At 40.4% G+C, this 27,105-nt stretch overlaps 1 protein-coding gene across 3 annotated transcripts; it reads left to right on the plus strand.

Annotated features, from left to right (window-relative positions):
* The first annotated feature begins 425 nt into the window (after positions 1 to 425).
* On the plus strand, positions 426 to 27,054 carry ano11 (anoctamin 11). Of its 3 annotated transcripts, XM_051949664.1 has the most exons (25): positions 426 to 567; positions 719 to 860; positions 1,347 to 1,473; positions 1,589 to 1,782; positions 1,894 to 2,001; positions 6,936 to 7,072; positions 7,163 to 7,220; positions 7,307 to 7,417; positions 7,495 to 7,660; positions 8,692 to 8,782; positions 12,231 to 12,327; positions 12,420 to 12,563; positions 12,952 to 13,089; positions 14,230 to 14,328; positions 15,496 to 15,598; positions 16,758 to 16,869; positions 16,953 to 17,007; positions 17,233 to 17,330; positions 18,908 to 19,044; positions 20,116 to 20,321; positions 20,408 to 20,544; positions 20,852 to 20,942; positions 21,405 to 21,588; positions 21,792 to 22,755; positions 25,297 to 27,054. In XM_051949664.1, the coding sequence occupies exons 2-24, from the start codon at positions 726 to 728 to the stop codon at positions 21,794 to 21,796; spliced, it is 2,733 nt and encodes a 910-aa protein (XP_051805624.1). In that variant the 5' UTR covers positions 426 to 567; positions 719 to 725; the 3' UTR covers positions 21,797 to 22,755; positions 25,297 to 27,054. The 3 variants fall into 3 exon arrangements, with proteins under 3 accessions (XP_051805624.1, XP_022049731.2, XP_051805625.1); XM_022194039.2 differs by lacking the exon at positions 21,792 to 22,755; XM_051949665.1 differs by lacking the exon at positions 21,792 to 22,755 and having other exon boundaries at positions 21,405 to 21,536.
* The last annotated feature ends 51 nt before the right edge of the window (positions 27,055 to 27,105 follow it).

Genomic DNA, 27,105 nt, shown 5'->3' on the forward strand with positions numbered 1-27,105 from the left:
CAGAGAAGGGAAAAGTTATGTGGCCCTCACAGGAAAAAGTTTGGGGACCCCTGAATTAGAGGAGCTTCGAGTGTCAGCCAGCAGCATCTTTAGGTGCACACAGTTTTAGTCTTGTGCCTGTGAGGAAGCCGATAGGGGTGGAGCTCCTCTGCTGGTGCTGTAAATATTTTATGCTAATCGTGTAAGGATTTCAATACCAATTAAATGAGTTCATTAAAACAACTTGGATGCATGAATACCATTTACATGAAAATGGAGATTTCATGTGTGATGTCCTACATTGTGTTGTAATTGTAATATATTCTTCCTTCTCTGCCCCTCACTGTCTGTTCAGTTATTTATGAAACAGAAATGTGCCATGTACATTTCCCCTGGTGAGATGCAGCAAAGCTCTGTATAAGCTACTGCCCGCATGCTAGATCCATTACGGTATTCCACAGCTATTGCAGTGGAGCAGAGGAGCTTGACGGATGTAGAGATACAGAAGAGGAAGAGAGAAGACTGAGGGAAGCACAGACTGCTGGAAATCCTGACTTCAGCAGCAGCCTAATTTTCACCACAACAAAGGCACTGCATCAGCTTTTTTTTCTCTTTTGCTCTCTTTCTTAAAAGCATATCTGTTGTTGTCCTCTATGAATTACTTCAGTGTTGAGCACAGATGGCTTCTGCAGTACAGTTTCATGTGAATGCTCCCTTTACTGTATGTGTCCAACTGCAGGATCTTCATGATGCTGAGGAAGGGATCGGAGCAGCTCAGGGGAGACAGAGAGGTCCTCCTGGATCTGGACACCAGGACTGAAGCACAAACCACAGACAGCTATGGGAGTCTGCAGAATGGGGGCTTCATCCCACCAAGATATGTAAGCTGTGATTTACTTTTTGCCTCCAATGCTGCAGTGTGTTCTCTTTTTGGAACACATAAATATAGACGATAACTGCGCTTTCACACAGCAGCCATTAATTGCTCTGCATCTCTGCCTCATCCCTTCACACCTCACTGACTCCTCAGATGTTTCAGTGCATCGAGGAGGCTTTTATCCTTAATCTAACGTCCACAGGAGTACAATATGCTATGAGGTACAGGAAATGAATGGTATCTTGTGGAGAGACATGACTTTACTGCAGCTCAGCAGTCATTTTCTGTCTCGTCTTTCCGGAGTCATTACTGCAAAGTGGAGACTTTTATGAAGCTGTGTATCAGTACAAGTGTTTAGAGATAAACCTCATTAAAAGACAGTTAAGGGTCCATTTTCATGCAGAAAAGTGAGGAGAAATTTGCATTTTTTGCCTGCAGCTCTTGTTCGTTTTTGATTCAGAGATTTTGATAGCTGTGCGGATGCTTTCAGTTTTTTGCAGCAAATGCTGATGAAGACACAGGTGGTGATGATCCCATTTATGCTCACTGTTACACAAAAAGTGACCAACCAGTTTCTCAGCTGGGGAATTACTTCAGAGATGGAAGAACCAAAATTGGTAGGTAAAATCCGCAACTCGCACTGTATCAGTCATAACAAGCTCAGCTGTGGATGACAAAATCAGTCCTTCATTTAACCTTTTAGCCCTGTATGATGTTTGATTCTGGGTTTAGACTTTGTCCTGGTGTGGGAGGTTCGCTCACGTAGGAAGCGACGAGGAAAGGGGAAGTACGAGGTGACCACCGAAGAGGGGGAGACGGTTCCTACTGAGGAAAACAGCAGGTCTGAGCGAAGGAAAGCAGAGCTGGCACAGTGGAGGGAGAAGTTTGTTCAGAATCTGGAAAGTGTTGGACTGGTCATGGAAAAGGTACTGCAGATCAGACTCAAGATCTAACACATAGTTGTGATTAAGGTTTGATTGTACTCATTGCTTTTTATGAGTTTATAATGACCAACTTCTTGTCTGTCTTGCCTTTAGGAAGAAACAGCAAATGAAAAGAAAACAATCCATTTCCTTAAAATTAGTGCCCCATGGGATGTGTTGGTGTGCTATGCTGAGGAACTTTGCCTTAGAGCTCCGTTACAGGTTAGTACAGCTGGTTGACCTGAACGTTGTTAAAGTACATGAAACTTTGTTTTTGGTGCTAGTTAATTCTGGATTTTTCCATTTGACATGTCACAGTGCTAGTTGGTCTGTCTGTTGGTGTCCAATACTTTGACCAAATGATTGTGTCACCTTTTAAATGTCTTTGAACCTAATTATTATATGTTTGCAGGGTAACACACAATACCTGTTTATCATCATAACGTAAGAACTGTCATAGTGGGAATGTCAGCATTTATCTCAGGTGTTCTTAAGCACAGTCTTGCAGAGCCACTAACATGGCTATGGATGCCACTAAGGACTATTTTTCAATTGATCTATCAATTATTTTACTGATTACTTGATTAATCTACACGATTTTTTTCTAATAAAAAAAATCTAACTGATAATTTCACTTAAGTTCATTTTGCTTTTGAGTTTTTCGTTTTATGAGATTATTTAAAAGCTACAAGGACAAATGATGGCTGATGATTAGACAGCACATGCGGTGGGTTTGTCTGTTCTGTCGGTGCATATTCCAGAACAGTGTGCTTTCTCATCAGATGCTCATGCATTGTGCTATTGCTGCCATAGTATGTCATCAGAATATTTGCACAGTGTACAAACCGCTTATGTGATATCTTGAAGAACTTCCTTACTTTTGAAGCCTTGTTTAAAAAAAAATACTGCCAACATATTTTCAGTGTCAACATCATTCATCGTGGAAGCCTTAAACATGAGTCTATGCTATTGTTACTGGTGGAACCTGCCTTTTTTTTTTTTTTTAAGCAGGGTTTAAGTCCAGGTACAGAGACACATACTGGACTTAAAACAGAAGACTAAAGCTGATGTGTTTTATTAGTAGTAAATAAGTATACATTACCATTCATAAATTTGGGGTCAATTTTATGTTTTCAAGAAAAGTTACACTTTTATTTAAGGATTCAAGGAAAATTATTGTCATTGCATTTCTGCAATGAAACTTTGTTGGCACTTCCAGTAAAAAAAAAAACAATATAGTATAGCAAACAACAAACAACTGTATAAAACAAGTATTTTTAATATATATGTATATATATATATATATATATACATATATATATATATATATATACACACACAAGTAAATAGAACAAGTACTTTAAAAAGTGTAAAAGTGTAGTGTAGAAGTGTTTATTCATGTACTAACATAATTGCACAAGGTTTTCTAGCCGTCCATCAGCCTGACGACCTGCACTGCAATCCGGTTCTCTCCGCCCTCCAACCTTCCTGATCGGGCCACCCTCCAGATCCCCTCCACCTCTGACCAACCAGATGCAGCCAGCACCACACCTGCAGGCTATATACCTGCAACCATGTCATTAGTCTGGATGGCTGGTATTCTTTGACCAGTCTGACCTGGTGCCTCTGTGTGTCTCTAACAGACATCTTCAACATCTCACTTCAGGTAGCAATGCTACCGTAGCACCCATTCCTGCTCAGTCCTTCACTGGGGTACTGGGTCCTGGACTTCCTGACAGGCAGGCACCAAATTGTCCGGATTCACATCACCTCCTCCCCAATCACCATCAACACTGGCTCGCCCCAGGGCTGTGTGTTGAGCCCCCTCCTGTTCACCCTGCTCACGTATGACTGCTCTGCAAAACATCTGAGCTGCCATATAGTGAAGTTCGCAGACGACACAGCAGTGGTGGGATGCATCACTAACAGCGATGAGTCCCACTACAGAGAGGAGGTAGAATTGCTGGTTGGCTGGTGCAGAGACAACAACCTCTGCATCAACGTCAAGAAGACCAAGGAGATGGTGGTGGACTTCTTCAGAGCCAGACGTCCCCCCCCAGTCCCCTGCACATCGACGGCGCTGACGTGGAGGTGGTCTCCACCTACAGATACCTGGGAGTACAATGTGTCTGTCTGAGGACCTCACCTGGAGCCACAACACCTCCCAGCTGATTGATTAAGAAGGCCCATCAGTGCCTCTACTTCCTCAAGAAACTGCGGCGTGCCAGTCTGGGAGGCCCAGTCCTGAAGAGCTTCTACCGACGGGCGTGGAGAGCATCCTCAGCACTGGCATCACAGTGTGGCATGGCAGCAGCACGGCTGCAGACAGGAAGGCTCTGCAGAGGGTGGTGAAAGCGGCTCAGAGGAGAGTAGGAGGCAGCCCACCCACCACCACTGACATTTGCACCAACAGATGCAGGAGGAGGGCCACCTCCATCCCAAAGGACTTCACCCACCCTGCGCACAAACACTTCAACCTTCTCCCTTCAGGGACTAGAACCACAAGACGAAGAAACGGCTTCTTCCCCGAAGCTGTCAGGCTGTTGAACTGTAGCAAGTCTCTGTAGACTTTGTTTTCGATCATCACCACCTCTCCCCGCAAACACACATGCCTGCACACATTCCCACATACATGCACACACGCAAACAGGCACACACACACACATTCATACACACACTGCACTACTGTACTAGACTCTTTATTTTATTTATCTACTAAGAATCTGTCAACCACTACTTCGGAGCAAAAGCTCATGTCTGTATTGCTCTAACTGATGGTCTCATTGCACATCTATTTATGTTGTAGGGTATATATTAGTAGTGTCTTTTTATACTTACAGTGCCTTGTGAAAGTATTCGGCCCCCTTGAACTTTTCAACCTTTCGCCACATTTCAGGCTTCAAACATAAAGATATAATATTTTAATTTTTTGTCAAGAATCAACAACAAGTGGGACACAATCGTGAAGTGGAACGAAATTTATTGGATATTTTATACTTTTTTAACAAATAAAAAACTGAAAATATTATTCGGCCCCCTTGCATTAATACTTTGTAGCGCCACCTTTTGCTGCAATTACAGCTGTAAGTCGCTTGGGGTATGTCTCTATCAGTTTTGCACACCGAGAGACTGAAATTCTTGCCCATTCTTCCTTGCAAAACAGCTCGAGCTCAGTGAGGTTGGATGGAGAGCGTTTGTGAACAGCAGTCTTCAGCTCTGCCCACAGATTCTCGATTGGATTCAGGTCTGGACTTTGACTTGGCCATTCTAACACCTGGATACGTTTATTTGTGAACCATTCCATTGTAGATTTGGCTTTATGTTTTGGATCATTGTCCTGTTGGAAGATAAATCTCCGTCCCAGTCTCAGGTCTTTTGCAGACTCCAACAGGTTTTCTTCCAGAATGGTCCTGTATTTGGCTCCATTCATCTTCCCATCAATTTTAACCATCTTCCCTGTCCCTGCTGAAGAAAAGCAGGCCCAAACCATGAGGCTGCCACCACCATGTTTGACAGTGGGGATGGTGTGTTCAGGGTGATGAGCTGTGTTGCTTCTACGCCAAACATATCGTTTTGCATTGTGGCCAAAAAGTTTGATTTTGGTTTCATCTGACCAGAGCACCTTCTTCCACATGTTTGGTGTGTCTCCCAGGTGGCTTGTGGCAAACTTCAAACCAGACTTTTTATGGATATCTTTGAGAAATGGCTTTCTTCTTGCCACTCTTCCATAAAGGCCAGATTTGTGCAGTGTACGACTGATTGTTGTCCTATGGACAGACTCTCCCACCTCAGCTGTAGATCTCTGCAGTTCATCCAGAGTGATCATGGGCCTCTTGGCTGCATCTCTGATCAGTCTTCTCCTTGTTGGAGGTGAAAGTTTAGAGGGACGGCCGGGTCTTGGTAGATTTGCAGTGGTCTGATACTCCTTCCATTTCAATATGATTGCTTGCACAGTGCTCCTTGAGATGTTTAAAGCTTGGGAAATCTTTTTGTATCCAAATCCGGCTTTAAACTTCTCCACAACAGTATCTCGGACCTGCCTGGTGTGTTCCTTGGTCTTCATGATGCTCTCTGCACTTTAAACAGAACCCTGAGACTATCACAGAGCAGGTGCATTTATACGGAGACTTGATTACACACAGGTGGATTCTATTTATCATCATCAGTCATTTAGGACAACATTGGATCATTCAGAGATCCTCACTGAACTTCTGGAGTGAGTTTGCTGCACTGAAAGTAAAGGGGCCGAATAATATTGCACACCCCACTTTTCGGTTTTTTATTTGTTAAAAAAGTATAAAATATCCAATAAATTTCATTCCACTTCACGATTGTGTCCCACTTGTTGTTGATTCTTGACAAAAAATTAAAATTTTATATCTTTATGTTTGAAGCCTGAAATGTGGCGAAAGGTTGAAAAGTTCAAGGGGGCCGAATACTTTCGCAAGGCACTGTATATTGTCCTTTATGGAAGTGTCTTTTTATAATTATGCTTTATACTTGTCTTTTATGACTGAAACCGGGACCAGGGTCCAATTTCGTATTGTTGCATGTGGAATGATATGACAATAAAGAACCTTTGACCTTTTTTTGATGAGTTTTGGTCTGTGGGTATGTGTGGTTGGGTTGGTGGGTAAAGCAGACCACTTCGGTCTGTAGACACACATGGTGAGGGCTACAGACACTATGGACTTAGTAAAGAAGCCATTCGAGTTTTGAGTCTTCGTTACCTGTGTGATCAATGTGTGTTGTGACCTGTGTGGTCAAATGTGTGAATGTAAGGCACCAGTTTTGGTTAGTTTGTTTTTGTATTGTTGTATTAGTATTTGTTACTGGTGGTGGGTGTTGCTGTTGTACTTGTTTGGCTGGGGAGTTTTTTGTTTTGGGTTTAGATAATTTGGAAACTCTGTTAGCCTTCGTTTTGTTATATTCTGTTCTTTGATTTAGCAACACTCACCAGTCTTGTGTTCATTGTTGTCACTTTAATGCTCCTTTGCCACTAAGCAATAAATCCCTTCACCTAAACCAACAACATCCTGGTTGTTTTTGTTAGATCCAGCCACCTCCTAGAGGTTGGATCGTAACAGTCACCAAATGAAATGGGCGTTTCAGGATTATTACTTTATAATGACGTATAATCAAATGTTTGCTCCCAGGCACAACCACATCTGGACCTGAACACATCATCTCGGGTACTGAGTCGACTATGCATACCTAACGCAATGATGGAGTCAGTGCCAAACCGGCCGCTGGACTATTACACATGTGCCTTCCGTAAGTCAAAGATGAGCAGGTGAGCTAACTTTGGCAAACAGGAGGATCAGACCACTTGAATTTCAGCATATATATCAGTGTGTTTTGTAAAATGTATGGCTTTCTTTAGATTCCTTGGCTGTGGAGACCATGGAACATACTTCAGTAACACACAGAGACACCGTGTTGTAAGTGCCACAAGTCTAACACTATAACACTGTATTTGATGTATTCAGTATTTAAGTGACCTCATGGAGTGAGTGCTTTACTTCAGGTGTATGAGATTCTCTCCAGGACAGTGTATGGCAAAAGGAAGAGGGCTGAGGTTGGTGTTGACAGGCTGGTGAATGAGGGGGCCTACACAGCAGCTTTCCCCCTGCATGAGGTGAGATATTATCTGCTCTCTAGCCTGAACTGTGCTGTTTCCCCTCTGTAATCAGCAGCATGTTTGTTTTCCCACAGGGTCCTTTCCAGCTTCCAAAATATGAGATTCGCCCTGAAGAGCTGAACCAGAGGCAGGTTCTGTACCACTACTGGGCCCGCTGGTGCAAATGGTACAAGTATCAACCACTAGACCACATCAGGGAGTACTTTGGAGAGAAAATTGCACTCTACTTTGCCTGGCTGGGTAAGTAAAAAAATCTTATTTAGATATATTAGGAATGCAACACACTTTATTATGTGGATATAATGTGATTCCTGTTGACATTGTGCCACAGAGAATTCCAATCTCTGCCAGTTTCCAGACTTCTTAATTGCTTTATACAATTCTAGTTTTGAATACCAAACACAAAGGAAAGTCATTGTATTACAGTCTTGTGTTCAAATATACACATTTAGAGCTCTTGTTGTTTGTCCAACAAACACCAGACCGCCAAGACATTTCAACACATATGAAGCATGTGTGCTACTGGAGTGGATGAAGGATTGTGGAGGCTTTTTTTGTTTGTTGTTGGTGCATGAATGTGTGTAGTACTTTGTCAGATGCTTCAGGGCTTTGTGCACAGTAGCCACAGTGAAAAAATCTTGTAGGCTAATTTTACAGCCAGGAAATGGTGTTGGGTGGTTTTCTTGTGTTAGAGTAAACCAGCCTGTTGTTGGGAATATTCTGATATTATAGGATAACATTTCTGAACCTGCCTGCTAGAGGAGAAGAGTCAGTGGAGAATGTGATCTCTGAAGAAATACTGGGGGCTCTAGTTTTCCTAACTAGCAGGTTTTCCCTCTCTGTGTGGTCCTCTGACAGACGATGTACGATGTATGGCCCCTAACCTGGGAATATTCTTTTATGTCAACAACTTTAGGACTAAAATCTGAACCAGTGGAGCTTCTGCAGTTCCACAAGTTCTTCATACAAGGACCATACTGTACAAGAAAGCTTCACTGTTTCAACTCCTTGCCTGGTAGATTCCTCTGCAAAAATCCAAAGCATATTTTACATTTCTTTTTAAATTAAACAGCAGAGGTATTTGGCATGGGAAGTAAGAAAAAAGAATGTAGCGTACATTAAATTTCATCACCAGAAAATGCAAGAACAGGCTGGAGACAACAGGAATATTATACTCAGGATGAACTATGCAACACTCCTCCATTAAACGTGCTGCTGCATAGCTCCACATCAGCACAGAGCTGCAGTCTAATGGAGCTTTGTCTCTGCAGGTTTCTACACAGCCTGGCTGCTGCCAGCTGCAGTAGTTGGAACCCTGATCTTTGTGTCTGGAGTCATGTCCATGGGTAACAACACACCAGCGTGAGTCTCCACACGATACACAAAATACATGCTTAAATGCACAACATAAAATGGCCGACATGGAGCAACTTAGCTTTAAACAAAACAACACACAACTGTTCATATGCGACTATTCTATTTAGCTGAGCTAATATGTCGGTCAAATCTTGATTAAACAAATTTCACCCATAAAGGTGAATTTAAAAGGTCACCGGCCCAGGGTTTTAGTGCCCCAGTCTGGAAAAGATGTTTTGCTACATGACATTCCTTATACTTTATTTCCCATCCTCTCACTCTCATTGACATACGTCCTGTAGGACATTATGTTGTACTCCGTCAAGGTTAGGTCTAGAAATGAACTCATAAGTAAACTTTGTGGTCACTTGAAAATGTTTGAGCTGTCTGTCCATTTCTCCCTGCTGTTGTAAAAGATTTTTAAATTTTTGTATCAGTATTTATAAGGAGGATTTTTCTGAACTAACCGAGAATCCACTTACTTTAGAATAAATCTAAACAGAGCTATTTCTTAGCAGTCAACCTCTGCATGCAGGGTCTTCTTAGATTCATGTTGTCCTGTAGAGTGAGATTGCCAGCTCTCTAAAAAGTAAAATTTATGTAAAATGAACACTCTAAATCAAAGCTGTCAAACTCATTTTAGTTCAGGGTCCACATTCAGCCCAATTTGATCTCCAGTGGGCTGGACCAGTAAAATCAGAACATGTAACAACAACAACTCCAAATTTTTCCTTTTTAGTGCAAAAAGATACATTCTGAAAATTTTCACATTTAAGGAATTATCTTTTTACAAAACATGAACAGCCTGAAAATTCTTTAAGAAAAACATTGTGCCTTTACAAATTATCTGAACTATATAGTATTTACTTTACGGTCAAAATGACAAGTCAGAGGAAAAAAAAGACAAAACAACAAAATATTGCAAAAATGGACAAACGACACGGAGAACCCTGGTGCAGACACAGATAAAAGACAGATGGTTCTAAAGAACTTACTTTTACAAAAAACAAACTGAACTCAAGGAAGAGCAGGAAACAAAACTGGAGAAGAAAAGCTAAACCAGACCTAATACAAAAATATGCAAGACAACTAAACTCAAACAAAAACTAACTACACTACACAGGAACACTAGGAAAATGCAGGCAGAATAACTAAACTAAGTCAACAAACGGTGTACTCACAAACCCAGGGGGAACAAAACTAAGGAGGCAAAGTAGGCAGGCATGGGGAATCAAGAAGCTGGCAGGAGACGAGACTGGCAGACAGACAGCTGGAGACGGAGAGGGGATCGGCGGTTATCCAGGGATGGAGGGTGACGAGAGTCCAGGTGGGCTATGGCAGCCTGGAAGTAAGCTGGATCGGTGGGAAAGCAGAGTCATGTGGGGATCAGAGTCAATGGTCCGGCAAGGAGTGATTGAATGAACAGATTTCATATAGCTGGAGGTGAGGGAGAGAACGGGTGAGTGGAGTGAACCAAATACTGCCGCTGACGCACATGACTGCAATCGGACTACACGGTGACCCTAAAGTTTGGAAACAAATGAAAAGTCTATAATCCAAATAATATAATGTTATTTCAATAAATCAGTACCACAGATATATTCAGAAGAGTATCAGATTAGTGTAAAAACAAACATATTTCGACATGTTCATGTTTGTTTCTTATACAAAGACGTGAACATTTCCACCAACTGGTTACACTGGTTACACTGGTTACACTGGTATCTTCTGAAATGTACCTTCATTTATGCTTATGAAGGTTCCTCAAACTGGCCAGTAAATGTTACCTCATAGTACTTTTTGATGTTTAAAAGAATTAAAACGGTCAGATACTTTACCATCAATATTGAAATCTGACACTGATGGCCTGCATTTTGAAGTTATGCTCCACCATACCTGTATCTAATGGTTCTATTAATTTTCTTCCGAGTTATTGCACTCGGCAAATACTGTGCTTTCAAGTTATTTTATTATGCTATAACAAAAATGGGTAAAATAAGAGTGAATTCATGCACCCCCAACTCAAATAGACACTGCAGTTAAACTTTGTTTCCAAACTTATGGGTCACCCTGTACAGCCAGGAGATGCAGAGAGAGTGAGATAGTGATGAGAGTGACAGGAGGGAGAGATGACAGACAGTTCAAAACACATAAACAGATGAGGAACCAGGGGAGAAAGGAGGAAGAAGGGCCGGGGCTGGAGTAGGTGTAACAGTGTCTGGCTTATCTGAGATTAAAAAACTTATTTTAAGCAATCTGGGCAAGTGAAATGTTCTTGTTCTGTTGTCAGACACTTTAGCTTATTTTAAATGAAGTTTCTCCCATTGTACTGCATTTTTTTCTTGCTTTTGAAAGTTAAGTTTTTGCAGTGCAGACTTGATACCATCATGTTTGTTCAGAGACACATAGCAAAACCTGCACTTACAGAGCATCGCTGGCTTCCAGCACCAGAGCCACAGTTCAACTCTATACTTAATGCACGGACATGAGATTAGTATCGATCTACTCATCTTCCTCTCAGATAGAAAGAAAACAAGCATATTGCAACTCTTCTTTTAAGGCATACCATGATTGCCTGGAAATAAAATGCGGCATAAACACTTTTGAAAATTACATCCAGCAATCACAACTTCACATGCAAATATATCAAACAGTCTGCTCTGCATAAAAACAAGCTTCACAATTATACAGTCAACACATGGTATGTTTATTCAAGTTCATTATACATTATTTATCAACACAGTGCACTCTACTCTACCAATATAGCATTGTGAATTCAGTTCCTTTTCAGATATGGCATCCCTGTCTCTACCCTAAAACTGTCTTTTCATTTGGTCACTAATCTACTTCTGTGGCATCCTATTGATTTTGACATAAATATCATCCTACTGTGTCATAGGTGAGGTAAAAGAGACAATATTAGACAGCTCAATATCTTCGGAAAGGAAACAACCAAATGGCCATTAGCTCACACCGTAGATTAAAGCCATTGATTAGTAGAGAGTGGGTGGAAAACAGTGTGGCAACAAGAAGCTGCAGCTGTCTCATGTGATAATGGACTATTAGTGCACAATAATTTCCTCATTACAAAAAACAGACAAATGTCTCTCAGTAAGCCTGGGTGCTATTTCTATACTAGGCCTGATGTGTAGTTAGGGTTTTAGTAATTTTGTTGATAATTCCAAATTTGGAAAGTATAGTATCCTTGGACACAAGGAGATTTAAACAACTTTCATCTGCTTTTTTAAAATTTCTGTCTTTGAATCAGTATATCTTAGGTTAAAATCCATTACAGTTTGAGCGCTCAATCTCTTTGCTCTCACATTAATAACTAGAATTGTATTGTATGTGATTTTACAGCCAAATATCTGTCTATCTCAAGACCGGAAAAGCAGTCCAGCTTGAATGAATGTTTTCTCACTGGTAATTAAACTGTGTCTCTGTCTGCCAACAGAAAGGAAATCTGTAGCAGTGGAGCTAGTTATCAGATGTGTCCACTCTGTAAAACATGTCAGGCCTGGAACATGTCTGAAATCTGCACTATGGCTAAGGTGAAGAACTTTCACTGGTAAACAACTCAGTTTATAACCACAATGCTAATTGAGTTAGAGCTAATGTTTGAATGCACCTTTCTCTGTTGCAGTTGGGCTATTTGTTCGACCACCCAGGTACAGTGTTCTTCAGTGTGTTCATGTCCTTCTGGGCTGTAACCTTTCTGGAGTACTGGAAGCGGAAGATGGCCACTCTGGCCCATCACTGGGACTGCATGGACTTCCATGAAGAAGAGGTCTCATAATTATTTTTTTCTTCTTTGCTTTCAGTTTGAGTATAACCATACTGATCTCATATACTTAATGGTTTGTAGGAATGTCAGAATGTCTTTTTTGAGGGGCTAGAAAAACCCAAATAGTTTAATTTCCGCCATAATGCATGGAAAACCCAGGTCTTTAACTGCATAAAAATGCATTTTTTTTTTCATCATTTATCTTATCGTACACAGAGTGGCTAGTAATGTTGCCTTTTATGCAGAGTGAAAAACACAGAAAGGAAATGAATTAACCCACGAGTTCACATATCTGAAGTCATCATGCCTGAAGTCTGCAGTTGGACTCAGCAACCCAGTAAAAAGTATGTCTATTTATGTTGAGCACTGTATGCTGACTGTGTCCTGTCAGGAGCGTCCTCGGCCAGAATTTGCAGCCATGGCCCCAACTATGGAGCAAAATCCAGTGACCGGGGTCAAGGAGCCCTACTTTCCAGAAAAGACCAGGCTGTCTCGCATGTTCACTGGCTCCATGGTCATCATAATGATGGTGAGTCACTTAAGAAATGTTTTGAAGACAGACGCTGGTTTTGAATTTCAGATGTATGAACTTAGCTTTGCTGTTAATAAATAATGAAAGCAGCTTTTATTTCTACCAGTCATAGTGACTAGTCAGTGTCACTGACCACTCATCTGCTGAGTAAACTGCAATGCAACTTCGTATTGTGTTTAATCTGATTCTAATAAAACAATTTTAAATGCAAAATCCTGATCAGTCCCCTTATCCTTGATGTCCTTTTCCTATTCTTACAGTAGATTTCTTATTTAGTTTCACTGAACAGTCTCAGTCTCTTGAGCTTCTGTTTTTGTGATAATGAAGGTAAACAAGGTGGGGTTTACACCTTTGTGCTATTCTACTAAACCCTGCAATGATAACTGAACCTGCTTCAGGTCAGATGCCTACAGAGCTAGATATGGACTAATAATCTCAGACATACACTGTATGCTGTGTTTAGGATTAACTTCTTCATAAACAGGGATCTGAGGCTTTCACATACCCCTCCTCTGACAATAGTGACAGTGAAGGATAAATTTAAAAAAAATGCAACTGTTTCGCCTCTTTGGTACAGTGTATCTATACATAGCACAATCCCTTTCAAATTCAAAACAAGTAAAAACACCAGTTGTGTATTTTAGCATAAAATGGTATTGGAAATATAGATGTAAGATGCTAATAAGGAATTTCCATCCAAAAACTTAGCTTGGTTGCAAGTTCATTTGCAGAAACCGAAAATGGTAGAATTTATCATTGGACTGCATCTGGGATAAGGTAACTAAGTTATTCTGACTGGTTTCCATGTGAATGATAGCTGATCAGATCTGTCATAGGAAGATGTCATTATTGCATGGGGATGTCCAGGATGGTGAAAGACTGAAACTGAATCAGTAAAGTGCATGCAACTGTACTGCTTACTCTTGCAAATGCAGTTGACGCTATTTTGAGGTGTCAGGTTATAGGAGTGATGTAGATGATGATGATAGCTGCACTTCATTTGCCTTTGAATGTGTTAAACAATTTGGAGTAGTGAATGTTGTACAACTTTGGGGTGTTATTTCTATGTTTTTGATCAAATAAAATATTTAAAATTCATTCTTTATTTATCCACAATTTCCCTGTTTTCCCTCTCAGCTGTGTGTCGTGATGATCTTCCTGGTGACAGTGGTCATGTGCCGTGGTATCATCAGCGTGATGATGTTCCATACTGGGAGCCCTGTGCTGCGTACAGAGGTATAAATATGTTTATACAATTTGTTATATTCTGAATATTTTGCAGTTTGCCTAAAAAATGCAGCACCTCTCAAAGTGTATGTTCTTATTGAGAATCAAAAACTAATTATTTTGAAAGGCTGTCTTGAAAATACTGCCCCAAAAACAGAAACTCAATGGAACAAAGGCAATGCATTTACAAACACTGACACATAACTTAGAAAATGTGTGATCACTGAAACTAAATTAAAATACGCCTTCTAATTACCTGAACTGCATGAACAACAGAACATTCCCAGTTTTGGACCAATGATCTGTGTCTATTGTCATTTCTAAATCATGGCTCCATATCGATAACAATTACACGAGGATCTAAAATATCTGATCATGAGGGTTCACAAAGATACAATGGATACAGAAAGGTTGGAGACCAATTAAAACTCAGAGGAAACACAGTTGCAACAGTAATCAGTAGGTATAGCACAGGGATTATGAATGAAATTTAGAGTTTCTGTGTTGGCTCAAGCAATATGAAAGACAGCATAACATCAATCTACGGTCACTGTCTAAGAAAGATATTTGTTTGACTTAGATGATGTCCAGCATGCTTGGCACCCAATCAGGACAACAACAATGAATCAGTACTCCTGGCAGTGAAGTATGGGGATGGGAGTGTGATGACCACGCGCTGCATTAAAGCAAAAAAAAAATAAAAAAGTTTGGGAGATGATATTCTTAGATGATGCAATGAGTTCCTCTGGATATAGCAAAATACTGACTGACAAGATGATTCTCAATCTGCAGAAGCTTAGCAGCAGCAGAGGAATATTCCAGCATGGTAGCATGCGAAAGCAAATTGTCAAAAGTGAAAACTGACCTGGACAAGTATGTTCCCTGACTTCATTCTTAAAAAGAGGGCCAGAGCAACATAAGTAGTCCACCAAAGACGGCTGGCAAAAATAGTCTCTGAACAATGACAGAACATCTCTCCTTAAATCTGATGTCCTCAATGTCAAGGAGGATTGAGTCTGTCATCAGAAATAAAGGTGGAGACAAGGTATCGAAGAATTAAAGATTGGAATCTGAATAGCACAAGGTGCACTGACATTTTTTGCTTTTGTTCCTATTGTGTTTTTAATACAGTGAATCTAAACTATTAGTATCATACCTTTGTGACTTCTTTTCCAGGCAGGCACCATAGCAAACATCTCCAGCAGTATTGTAAATCTGGGTCTGATCCTGCTGATGGGGCGTGTCTACACTGCTTTAGCTGAACAGCTCACTAAATGGGGTAAGTTCTGCCCTCTAGCAACTAAAACCTCTGTTATGTATTGATATCAGCTTGTCACTTGATATCCTCTAAATAAAAGCTAAGACTTCTCAAAGAGCTGATGAAGGTCTTCAATTTGATCCCAGCATCTGGGTTAACATAAACTTTCCTAACATTCTGCTTTTGCTAATTCTAAAATGTCTCAGCTAAAAGCACACTGAATGTCCTGCTGTTGGCTCTCAGAATGAACACAAGTCTTATCGCACTCTCAGCATCTGAGGAACTGAGGATTAAGTATTACATTTGGCAGCTTCCTCACAATAATAAGAATTCTTAGTGTTTGACACGCTTTGTGGCTAGTTTGACTAACAACACCATTTGCTTTTATCATATGTCCATGAGTCAAAGTTCTGTCAAACCTTAGTGGTGAGGAATGTTCAGAGATGGTACAAAATTCAGACCAATGTGAAAAAAAAACAGTTAAAAAGGACTGTGTGTGTTTCTGTTTTTGTGTGCCCTCTTATGCTTCTATGCTCACAAATACTGTATACATATAGTTATACATATCATACAGCAAAATTCCCAACAACACTGTTTACGTTCACATATATTTCTGTTTCTGCATCAGAAATTGAACAAATTCAACATTAGCTGAATCCAAAGCCAAATAAGGCTACATGTTAACCATCAGTCACTTTAAAGCCATTTCCAGGTTGCTGCTCTACACCACTAAAAGACTGATTTTATAACCATAGCGTTGTCTGACAAACTCGCCATACACGATGTAAAGTCAGTGACTGTGCCAGGAATTCAACAATATTTACAAAACTAATGATTGCTCAGAAAGAAAAGTAGAGACAACAGAAAGTCCTGGCCTCACACACTCTTTCATATCTGTCAGCTGCTCCACTGTGAACTATTCTGGTCCTTGTCAATCACAGAGGACACAGGCTGGGACAGTACCTCAGTAACAGTTAAAGCTACATTGAAACAGACTGCTTAACAGGGCTAAATCCAGGAGTTATACAGTCGTGATAAAATTAACAATCTTTTTATTATTTTTTGCTGAAAAATTGAAGGACACCTTCTGGAGACCATTTTAACTCATTAATTTGCTATGAAGAGGGACAATTTGGGACCTTTAATGTATTTTATGCTGTTTGTATTTTCACTGTTGCAGAGATGCACCGAACACAAACCCAGTATGACAATGCTTTCATCTTCAAGGTGTTCATCTTCCAGTTTGTCAACTTCTACTCATCTCCTTTCTATGTTGCTTTCTTTAAAGGAAGGTGAGACATTAGTCAGTCACAGCACATTCTTAAAAACGATTGTGACATGTATTTACCTGTGTTATTCTTCACTGTGTGGCTAGGTTTGTGGGCTACCCTTCAAACTATGGAACCCTGTTTGGGATGAGAAATGAAGACGTGAGTCCCTTGTCTCTGTAGATTCTCAATCATGCAGGTCATGGTAATCCTAAGTGATTCAGTTGAAGACAACTGGACCTCACCAGTTGTCTTCAACTGAAGCACTTAGTAGTTGAGTTCCTTCTTGTACATTGGGTTAATAAATGACACCTTCTATAGTTTGTTATATATAAGCATATAACAGTGTTGTCCAACTCATCATACCTGCATGTCTTCATGTTACAGTGTGGTCCTGGCGGTTGCCTCATTGAGCTGGCTGAACAGCTCTTCATCATAATGGTGGGAAAACAGCTCATCAACAACATTCAGGAGTTCATTATCCCGTACGTTACCACACAGTCAACACATGCAAGGATATTTTTTTTGCAAAATTAATCTAATATGTTATTTCGGTAAATTTTGTGTTCCTAGTGTCTGACATAATTCAGGTTTTTGATAGTTCTCCCTTCTTTATTTTGGTGATTCCTTTAATTAACAGACCAGGGTGTAGGATTTAGCATCTATTGATAGAAACAGGGTGTAAGAACTCTGGCTTCAGGGAAGAGATTTTGTGTTTTTCACCATTGTTGCTTCTCTTACAGACTGCATGCTACTAAATCCTTCAGACTGCTACTTTAACAGCTCCGAGGCTTTGGATTTTTTTCAAATCTGCATGACGACCATGAATACCATTAATATGAATTTCAAATTAAAGTTGTCACAAAGAAAATACATTGCACAGAAAATGGTAGTAGGCAGAGGTGTCAAATAGAATCGAAGAGAGCAAGTTAAAAGTGCTGCGTCAGGTAGTTCTGCATCTTGACTGCAGTTGTTTGGAGCAGTAAATCTCAGTCCTGTACCTCTGCAGCACTGGCACAATGTGTGTGTGAAGGAAACAAATTCAAATACGCAAGGGGCCTTGTAACAGTGTTTCTGAGTTAGCTTAAGTTCCTATAAGAGACCTACAGCCATGGCCATAAGTTTGGACACAATCCAAATCCAGGTTCACATCTCCAAAATGAAATATATTTCATTTTGGTTGATGGCTATGACTGGTATTTATATTGTAAGTGACAATTTTGTGGTATTTTCTAAGATTCACAATAGTCATGGTACTTGTGTCTAAACTTATGGCCATGGCTGTATGTAGGTTAGTCATAAAGCTGAAAACCTGATAACAGTGGTGGTGAGGTTCATTGATTATCTTTATTTTATTTTTCTTATCAAGTTTTTCAATAGAGCTCCCATTGCATGATAGGTAGCCACTGATAGCTGTTTTGGGTAGTGACACCACTTGTTGTAGAAACAAAGCAATGTATTTTAATATAAATCACTGCTGATTCACCCAGTTAGTCAGTCCTAACGTGCAGCTGCTGTGAGATGGACTACATTTGTGTTGCAGTGGAACAAGAATGAGCTACAATGTCACGTGCAAAAACACAATAGAAACATCTGCACCATGCTCTCAGAGGTTTGAGCCTAAGGGATTTGTGACTCTGCCAACAGCTCCTAATAAATGTAGCCTTGAAAAAAATTTTTTTTAAAAAGTTGTCCATGGAAGATGTCTACGATTTGGTGTTTATATGCAGATTGTAAATAATTATAAATAATAATAAAGAATATATGCAGATCCAGGTTCACATCTAGGCCTTCTTGGGATCTTTCTGCATGGAGTTTTCATGTTCTCCCTGTGCATGCCTGGGTTTTCTCTGGGTATTCCGACTTCCTCGCATGGATGGATATGCATATCCAGTCAGAATCAGAAATAACATTATCTTCAGCAGCTCCAGAGCACTTGTGTTGTGGATTATTTGACTCCCTGTGTTGAGTGTAAAGGTTCTGGATTGCCATAATTTTCATGGCTGCTCTCATGTTTATTTTACATTGTTAAATATCTGTCACAATTTCCCTGCCCTTATAGTAAAGTAAAGGCCTGGCACCAGAAGAGAACTTTGGCCAAGGTTATTGGGAGTAAGGTATCCCATGAGCCTCGGCGCTGGGAGGAAGACTACCAGCTGGTGGAGTGCGAGGGCCTGTTTGAAGAATACCTGGAGATGGGTGAGTCCTTACAACTCTGGCCAAAACACGATGTCACTACTTTGCAATCAATTCGAAGAACGACCCAGATGTCAGTGTTTTACAGTTTGAAGAACATACACAGCCTGTCCCAAAAAAAAGTCACCATGTGGGTTTAACTGAGCAAATAGGTAAGAGCCTTCCATTGAATAATTACTGCAGTGATGTGTTTTAGCTACAACAACTTGTTTAGCTAATGCAGTGAACTTCTTATTTCTTAAACAACCATGTTGGAAGACATATTCTGTGGTCGTAGCTATGTTTAAAAGTAAAAGCACAGTGCGAAGACAACTCAAAGGACTGGGACAAAAACAGCTGTGTAGTCTTAAGAAAACCACTGATCAGTGAGGCTAATCAGAAACTAAGGATTCAGGTCGCTGTTGTTAAAAAAAATTCACTTACACTAGGTAGCATAAAGACTGGACTCTGGAGCAATGAAAGAAGGCCAAGTGGTCTGATGAGTCTAGATTTACTCTGTTCCAAAGTGATGGGCGCATCAAAGTAAGAACAGAGGTGGATGAAGTGATGCACTCATCATGCCTGGTGCATACAAGCCTGTGGGGGTTAGGTTTGTGATCTGGGGTTGGTCAGGTACAGTAACGTCATCTACTGAATGACCAGGTCTTTCCATCAGTGAAGTTTTTCTTCTCTGATGGCACGGGCATGTTTCAAGATAATGTTGCCAGGATTCATGGGGCTCACATTGTGAATGAGTGGTTCAGGGAGCATGAGGCATCATTTTCACACATGGATTGGTCTCCACAGTCCAGACCTCAGCCCCACTGAGAATCTCTGGGATGTCCTGCAGCGATCTGACTCTCCCATCATCAGTACAAGATCTTGGTAGAAAATGAAGGCAACTCTGGACGGAAATAAATGCTGTGACAATGCAGAAGTTTTCTGAAATGTTGCCCCGGCAAATGTGTCGTTCTCAGAGCTAAAGGCAGTCCAATGAAATGTTAGTGTGCGACTTTTCTTTTTGGACGGGCAGTGTATGTAAAAATAGTCTACATTAAATTGTCTGCTGTGTTTTGTGAATTCAATTCGCTGCAGTGCTCCAGTTTGGGTTCATTACCATCTTCGTGGCAGCATTCCCCCTCGCTCCGCTCTTTGCCCTCCTCAATAACTGGGTGGAGATCCGTCTGGATGCCCACAAGTTTGTGTGTGAATATCGCCGTCCGGTGGCTGAGCGAGCTCAAAATATTGGAGTCTGGTTCAACATACTGGAAGCCCTGTCCCACCTGTCTGTCATAGCTAATGTCAGTTGATCACACTTGACAATAATATGATTGACTGGATACTTTTCTATTTATTTTCTATAACATCATCTCTTGTCCTTCCTCAGGCTTTCCTAATAGCTTTCACATCAGATTTTTTACCTCGTCTGCTCTACCAGTACAAGTTTGATAATGATCTCAATGGATATGTCAACTTTACCTTGGCTTATGCTCCACTAAATTACACTGAGTACCCCATGTGCAGGTATGCTGTATTCTGATTGATGAATGCATGTAACAGTTATCAGATCCCAGGGCACATACTTTTTGATTAAATTTTCATGTTAAGTTTCTCAAATATGTTCAATTTGCTGTCACTTTCAGCAAAGTTTCAAAATGTCAAGCTTTTATTAAGCTTAGTTCAGATATAGACTTGACCAACAGAGGGTAGTATTACTTACACTTGAAATACTGTTCAGTTTGCTTTCATGTGCTGCTACATGCCACCTCCACCAATGCACAATATGTTCTGCCATAACTATATATGGATTTTTAATTATTATTATTTTTAGATATAAAGCTTTCAGAGACAACAATGGAAGCTACACACTGTTCTACTGGGAACTCCTTGCTGTCAGACTTGGTTTTATCATTGCATTTGAGGTATGGAAGGAGCACCTTTATCTATATATTTTTTTTCATTTCAAATATTTCAGTGTTCACATTTCATTTATTTTTATCCTTCATCAACACCTTCATTACCAGTTTTTATAAGTAGTCATTTAGTCCAGTGCATTGTTTAGTTTTTAAAGGTTACTTTTCTAAGGTTCTTTAAATATTTTCATTTTTACTGCTGCTTAATTCCTCACCCTTTCATCTGATTTTTGTCTAGTGTTTGTTTATGTTTCCCAATCATGGAGGGATTATAGAGAAAAGATTATAAATTAGAAGTACATATTGTGTGAAAACTAAGAAATGCTGTTTTTTCACATTTTCATGTTCAAAGTTCATTTTACCTGATGCTCAAAATCAAGTTCTCACTTCCAATTTTGTAACATTTTCTTAAACCTAATGAGAGCTTTCTTGCTGTCGTCATATCCCCCATCCCACCACCTCATCGTCCAGCATGTCGTCTTCTTTGTACTGCGAGCCATTGACTGGATTGTACCTGATGTCCCTGAGTCCCTGGAGCTCAAGATCAAGAGGGAGCGTTTCCTGGCTAAGCAAGCGCTGGCTGAAAACCAGGAGGCCCTGTTGGTGAGTCGAGGCCGAGGGGCCAACCCTGAAACTCCAGGCACCTCCAGCCCAGGTCAGTAAGAACACGGGACACACACACAAACATAACCTTGTGCAGCATACGCACATTCAAAGTATCTGACACTTTAACTGAATGTTTTAAGGATCAGTGTGTAAGATTTAGGTCAATCTATTGCCAGATATGTATGTAGTGTTCATAATTATGTCTTGTAGTCTTTAATTTCTAGTAACTGTGGATTGTTGTGTTTTTATTAGCTTAGAATGAGCCCTTCATATCAACATAAGGAGTGGATCTTCTTCCATGGAACCCACCATGTTTCTACAGTAGCCCAGAAAGGACAAACCAAACACTGGCTGTAGAGAAGACCAGTGAAGCCACTTGAGATTCCCCCACACATTTAGAGAGGGAAGGGTATTTAGTTAGTTGAAATTTGCAACCTCACCACCAGAAGCCAGTGAATGTAACACGCTGCTTCTTTAACAAAAGGGCAAAATTTGATTACAAGGGTTTCACAATCCAGGAAATGTGTCAGAAAGTGACATGACTGCAAAACTCACAGAGGAGTTGATTTGATAAGAATACATCCATATAGTAGTGAAGAGAATAAATATTATTCTTCCATGTTAGTGTCATGATACCTGCCCTAAGTACCCCTATCACATTACAGGTGTTCTGCAGTATGTTGGTCCACTCAAGTGGCCCATGTCACAACACACCTGGTAATGGTAAATCTGCCACTGACAACAATTCCCATAAATTAATTACACAAGGCTTTAAAAAGCTCACCCACGCTCCTCCACGGAGAGTCTCCAAACCACCTGCGGCTCGAATAGTTGCCATAAACTCCCTACACTACACACAACATGATCATTAAAGGCAATTTGTGTGGGATCAGTTCCAAATGTATCGGTGTCAGGTGGTTTTGATTACATCCATAGACCTTGTGAGCTGACGTCTGTTGGCATAGTTTGCTATTTCCTCTGTCAACACTCCTGCTGATGTTTAACTTGATGGAAATGAGGTCACAGGAATAATATGACAAGTCAAGAACAGGTAGTAGTCTGAGATTCATATTTTATGTACTGTACGTTCACTCCAGATGGAGAACACAGACCCATAGTGTGTGTATATTCATCCTCACCTGTGTGTGTGTCCCTGTGCTCTGACTCATGCTGTTGTCATGTCGCTCATGTCCTGAGTATTGCTGGATAAGGACAGGTAAGTAGAACACAAGTAAGTAAATGGCCTTCTCAAGAAGAATGCCATAATTTCAGTGAGCATAGAATTAAAAGTATATGTTGTTTATTCATTTAAACCCTCTGAACCCCAAAGCCTTCCAGCAGATTTGAGGCAAAGGTCATAAAAATCACATATTTTTAACTTTCCAACAGTCCCTAAATCTCATCTGTAAGTTGACATTTTATCTGAAAACTTCCTCAAATCTGAGCTCACAATCATAGCATTTCATCAGTCACTTTACATGTCTTATTTAAAAACTAGGCAAAATAAGTAGTTTGCATAAACCAGACTCTGTAAAAAAAAAAAAGTAAAATAAATAAAAATTTGTGTTTCTCGGCCCAACCATGAAGGAATTGGTGACTTGGCTAAGACTAGCATTCACGTAACCAAAATTCAGGGCCTTGTCAGCGTAACTGCAGGGTATGATTACAAAGAGCTGATACTGTAGGAGACAAGTATGAAAACAAATTAAAGATGTAAGCAGTACAAAATGTACATTATGTATTTTTCCAGTATTGGCAAAACCTGTTGGTATTTGGAAATATATATTTTCTGTTGTATTAATTTTAATAAAATAAAAACTTTCACTTTACTGTGGAGGTTATATAAGGAATTGTCCAACATTGTGAGAAATATGCCTGTTTTCTTTCTTGCAAAGAAGTCGATGAGACGTTTGATAAAGCTGCATCCCGGGAGCTCTTACCTTACAAATTTTGACCGCTGTGTTCGGCATAAATATGGACATGGGTCAGTATACATAGATCTGCCATGACAATAAAGCCACCCACTGAATTTTGTGTAGGTTCCCTTACCAAAATAGCTCTGACTCTCCAGGGCCTCTGGGGATGTCCTGTGTGCCACTGGGATGTTGCCAGCAGATCCTTTGGGTCCTGTGGGGTCCTTGGTGAATCCTCCATGGATTGAAATTGTTGCATCCTGCTAGCCTAGCCGCGCTAGACAACCCACGGCAACGAATTTAATTCTCTGCCAGGGTGGGTCTAGTTACCCTACATAAGGCTCGAGGTTGGATTCTCCTAAAACTGGCCAGACGAATCACCATGAAGTGTAGAGTCAGAAGGCGGGCATAACTAAGTGACGACAGAGGCGCGACGATTCTGACAGAAACCACCGGAAACAACTAGCCTAGCCGTGCTAGACAACACACGGCAACGAATTTAATTCTCTGCCAGGGTCGACAACAAAAACGACAACAGTCGTTGAGCTCCGTTAGCACAGACTCTGAATAATCTTTCTGTTAACATGTCTGTAATATACTTGAGCTTCACCCATTGACTGTATAAATAAGGCTTCACCGAACTACCGCATCCTCTGATTTCCGGCGGTCTAAGAGCCTATTCGTTGCGCTGATTGGTTGTATACCTACCCAATTGCTGCAGAGTGATTTGATAGACAACCTTTTAGCCCACCTCCCTCCCTGTCGAGCGTGCCTAGACCCTTGTGCCGTCAGAAACATGGGTCTAGCGCAGCTAGGCTAGCATCCTGCAGGTTCTTGATTGGATTTTGATCTGGGGAATTTGGAGGCCTGGTCATTGACTTGCACTCTTTGTCATGTTCTTTAAGCTGTTCCTGAGCAGTTTTTTGCAATTTGGGGAAACACATTGTCCTCCTGCTGAGAGTGAGATAAAGGAACTGCATGAGTGTAAAAGGTGTTGACAGATGACATTTATATATGCACCATGAATGTGTGAATAGAACAAAATACCCGCTGATAAGATGACTGCCAGTCTGTAGAAGCTTGGTAGATAATTATTTCAGCATTCTAGTCGTTTAAAGCACGCTGCAAAAAATCCATACAAGAGTTTCTAAAGAAAGGAAAAGTAAAAAATTATGACCTGTACAAGTATGTTGCCTGACTTAAAGCCAGTAGAACACCTTTGGGATATTTTAAAGTGAAATGCAGAGTAACACAACACCTCCAGGAAAGAGCAGCGGAATGAAAATATTACCTCTGAAGAATGAAAGAACATTTCCCCAGAAGTGTGTGGAGACTGGTGCCTCTATTCTGAGGAAGAAAATAGAAGATTTGTACCTCAGTAATACAACCTGTACTGACTTGTAGCATTAAGATGCTACTGTTGGACCCCTATTTTTAATATAGTAAGTTTGTTTGTTTTGTTTGTTTTTCATTTAAATAAAGAGCCAATGCCCTACTGATCTTCTCCTTTCTCCAGTCTCCATGTCAAGCTCAGGCTCTGGACCTAAAAAGAACAGGAGACTGACATTCTTCTTCTAGTCTCATTCTCAGAAAGAGCACAAGCATATTCCTCAAAATATTTTTAAAAAAAATTCTAACCTCAATGATTAAAATCGTGATTTATTTGAAAACTACTTTGTGCCTCATCAGTAGCATGTTGCTGCAAAGACTGTCTGTGTCAGCTGTTTTCTTTTCTTCATACCTCGTGCAGTTGTCGGTCTGACTGAACTAACTCTCTCTCCTGTCTCTCTGCTCCTTTCCCATTCCTTCCATGTCCAAACCCAACTGTGCTGCCTCCCCTGAAGCAAGCGACGCGTCCTTTGGAAACATGAGTTAAGAGTTCACCATGGAAAAGGAATGGTTGGAGGGAATTCTGGAGGAATAAAAGAAGCTCTTTTGCATCTGGGATAGCACAAGTGAACTTTTTCCCTGAGTGGAATATTGTTTCTGAACTGGGATTATGTTATGTTTTATTAATGTAAATGCTGCTGCTCAGACTTTCTGATAAGCAGGTGTGTAATGGAGGCTGAACTCGCCTCAGTTTGCTCACCTTCTTTGTTAGGGAGAACACATTTCACCAACATTACTAGGTTTCTATCTTGCATTGCTCAGGTATTTTAGGATTACCAGAATGTGATATGATTTCACTGGAGAAGGGCATGTATTTAGAAATACATAAATATATTTAAGAAAAAATGAACAAGCAAAGCACATCTGTGTCAGAATGTTTGCATTGATATCGGCTGCCTAAGGTGCAAACTGAATTTTACAAAACTCTAAGACCTGCCATAGTGTTCATCAGTGAGTGGACCCAAGACCTAGAAGTATTAAACTGATGTCATAAATCTGAAAAACCTGTCTTATTTTATAGTATCACATTATGACATGTTAACATTTGATGACATTGTCAACCAAAGAAAAAGGATCTGCGTTTACTGTTACTTCATTTCTTTTCATAAAGTTGCGAAGTAGGAGGAGTTATTTTGGAGGCTAGTAGAAGTGAACATCTAATTCCACGTCAGTGTGGCCCTGTTCAGACATGGGATACGTAACATTGGTGTCTTCATGCATCTGTTACAGTGATGTTATTCGGACACTTTCACTTTAACGATCCTTCATTCACCACAACAGTGACACAGAAAGCTAAGGTACATCCTTGATATTTGCCATACACATGAGTCTGGACAGTCAGTATGTCGCCATCTTGTACGTGCCCATCTGTTAATGCAACTGCATGCAGTTCAGACTTATGTTGAAATGTTACCATGTCCGGCCTACTAAGATTGTGCTGTGACTTGTTATGGAAAAGTGCTTTTTCAGCATGAAGCCAACACTTTCAGATTGTATCAGATTAATGGAAAGGACTGCATGTCTGAATGGGCCTTCTGTAACACAAGCTTTCTGTTCAACTTTGTAAAGAAGCTGAGATTAAAGTGATTTCTACGCCGAGATCCTCCACAGCCACAGAAGACATTAAACAACTGATTGTGCAGGAAAGAAAATGTTTATCAGTGAAGACAGCCAGTGCCCCAGTGGTTGTTTTGCATGGCAAATCCTTAAGGCTATCACTGACTTAAGGTCAAGGTAGACCTTCTTTTTCCCATAACTGATAGTGTAAGATAACAAAGGGCCAACAGGTTTTTTTTTGTTGTTTATTTGCTTTACCTGTTAATTCATAAAAGGCTGTGATTGTGAGCTGACAGTATTAACACACGTTTTCACTACAGAAAACATCTGCAAACATGTACAACTTCGTCTGCAATGTATATGAACATACAATACACATCTGTATAGTGTACATGTTTACTGTCTATCAATGCTAAGCATGCTAGTCTTTTCTACTACAATGCCCAGTATTCACATGTAAGATTTTAGAGAGTAACTAATGTATAGTACTGTAAAGAGTGAGATAGTACCTCAGCATAGGTCATTAATAAATCTAGTTTGATGAATGCAAATGCCACATCAGCATGGGGTTATGAAAAATGTCTCTCAGCTGCCGGATATTGTATTTGGTGTGGAGTTAGAGATGAACTTTAACATAAATCATTCTGCTTCATCTACTTTCTCGGCTTTCTCCTCTCTATCCCACCCCCCTCAGAGAAAGCAACCTC

The sequence above is a fragment of the Acanthochromis polyacanthus genome, chromosome 6 (assembly GCF_021347895.1).
Source record: "Acanthochromis polyacanthus isolate Apoly-LR-REF ecotype Palm Island chromosome 6, KAUST_Apoly_ChrSc, whole genome shotgun sequence".
Taxonomy (NCBI): Eukaryota; Metazoa; Chordata; class Actinopteri; family Pomacentridae; genus Acanthochromis; species Acanthochromis polyacanthus.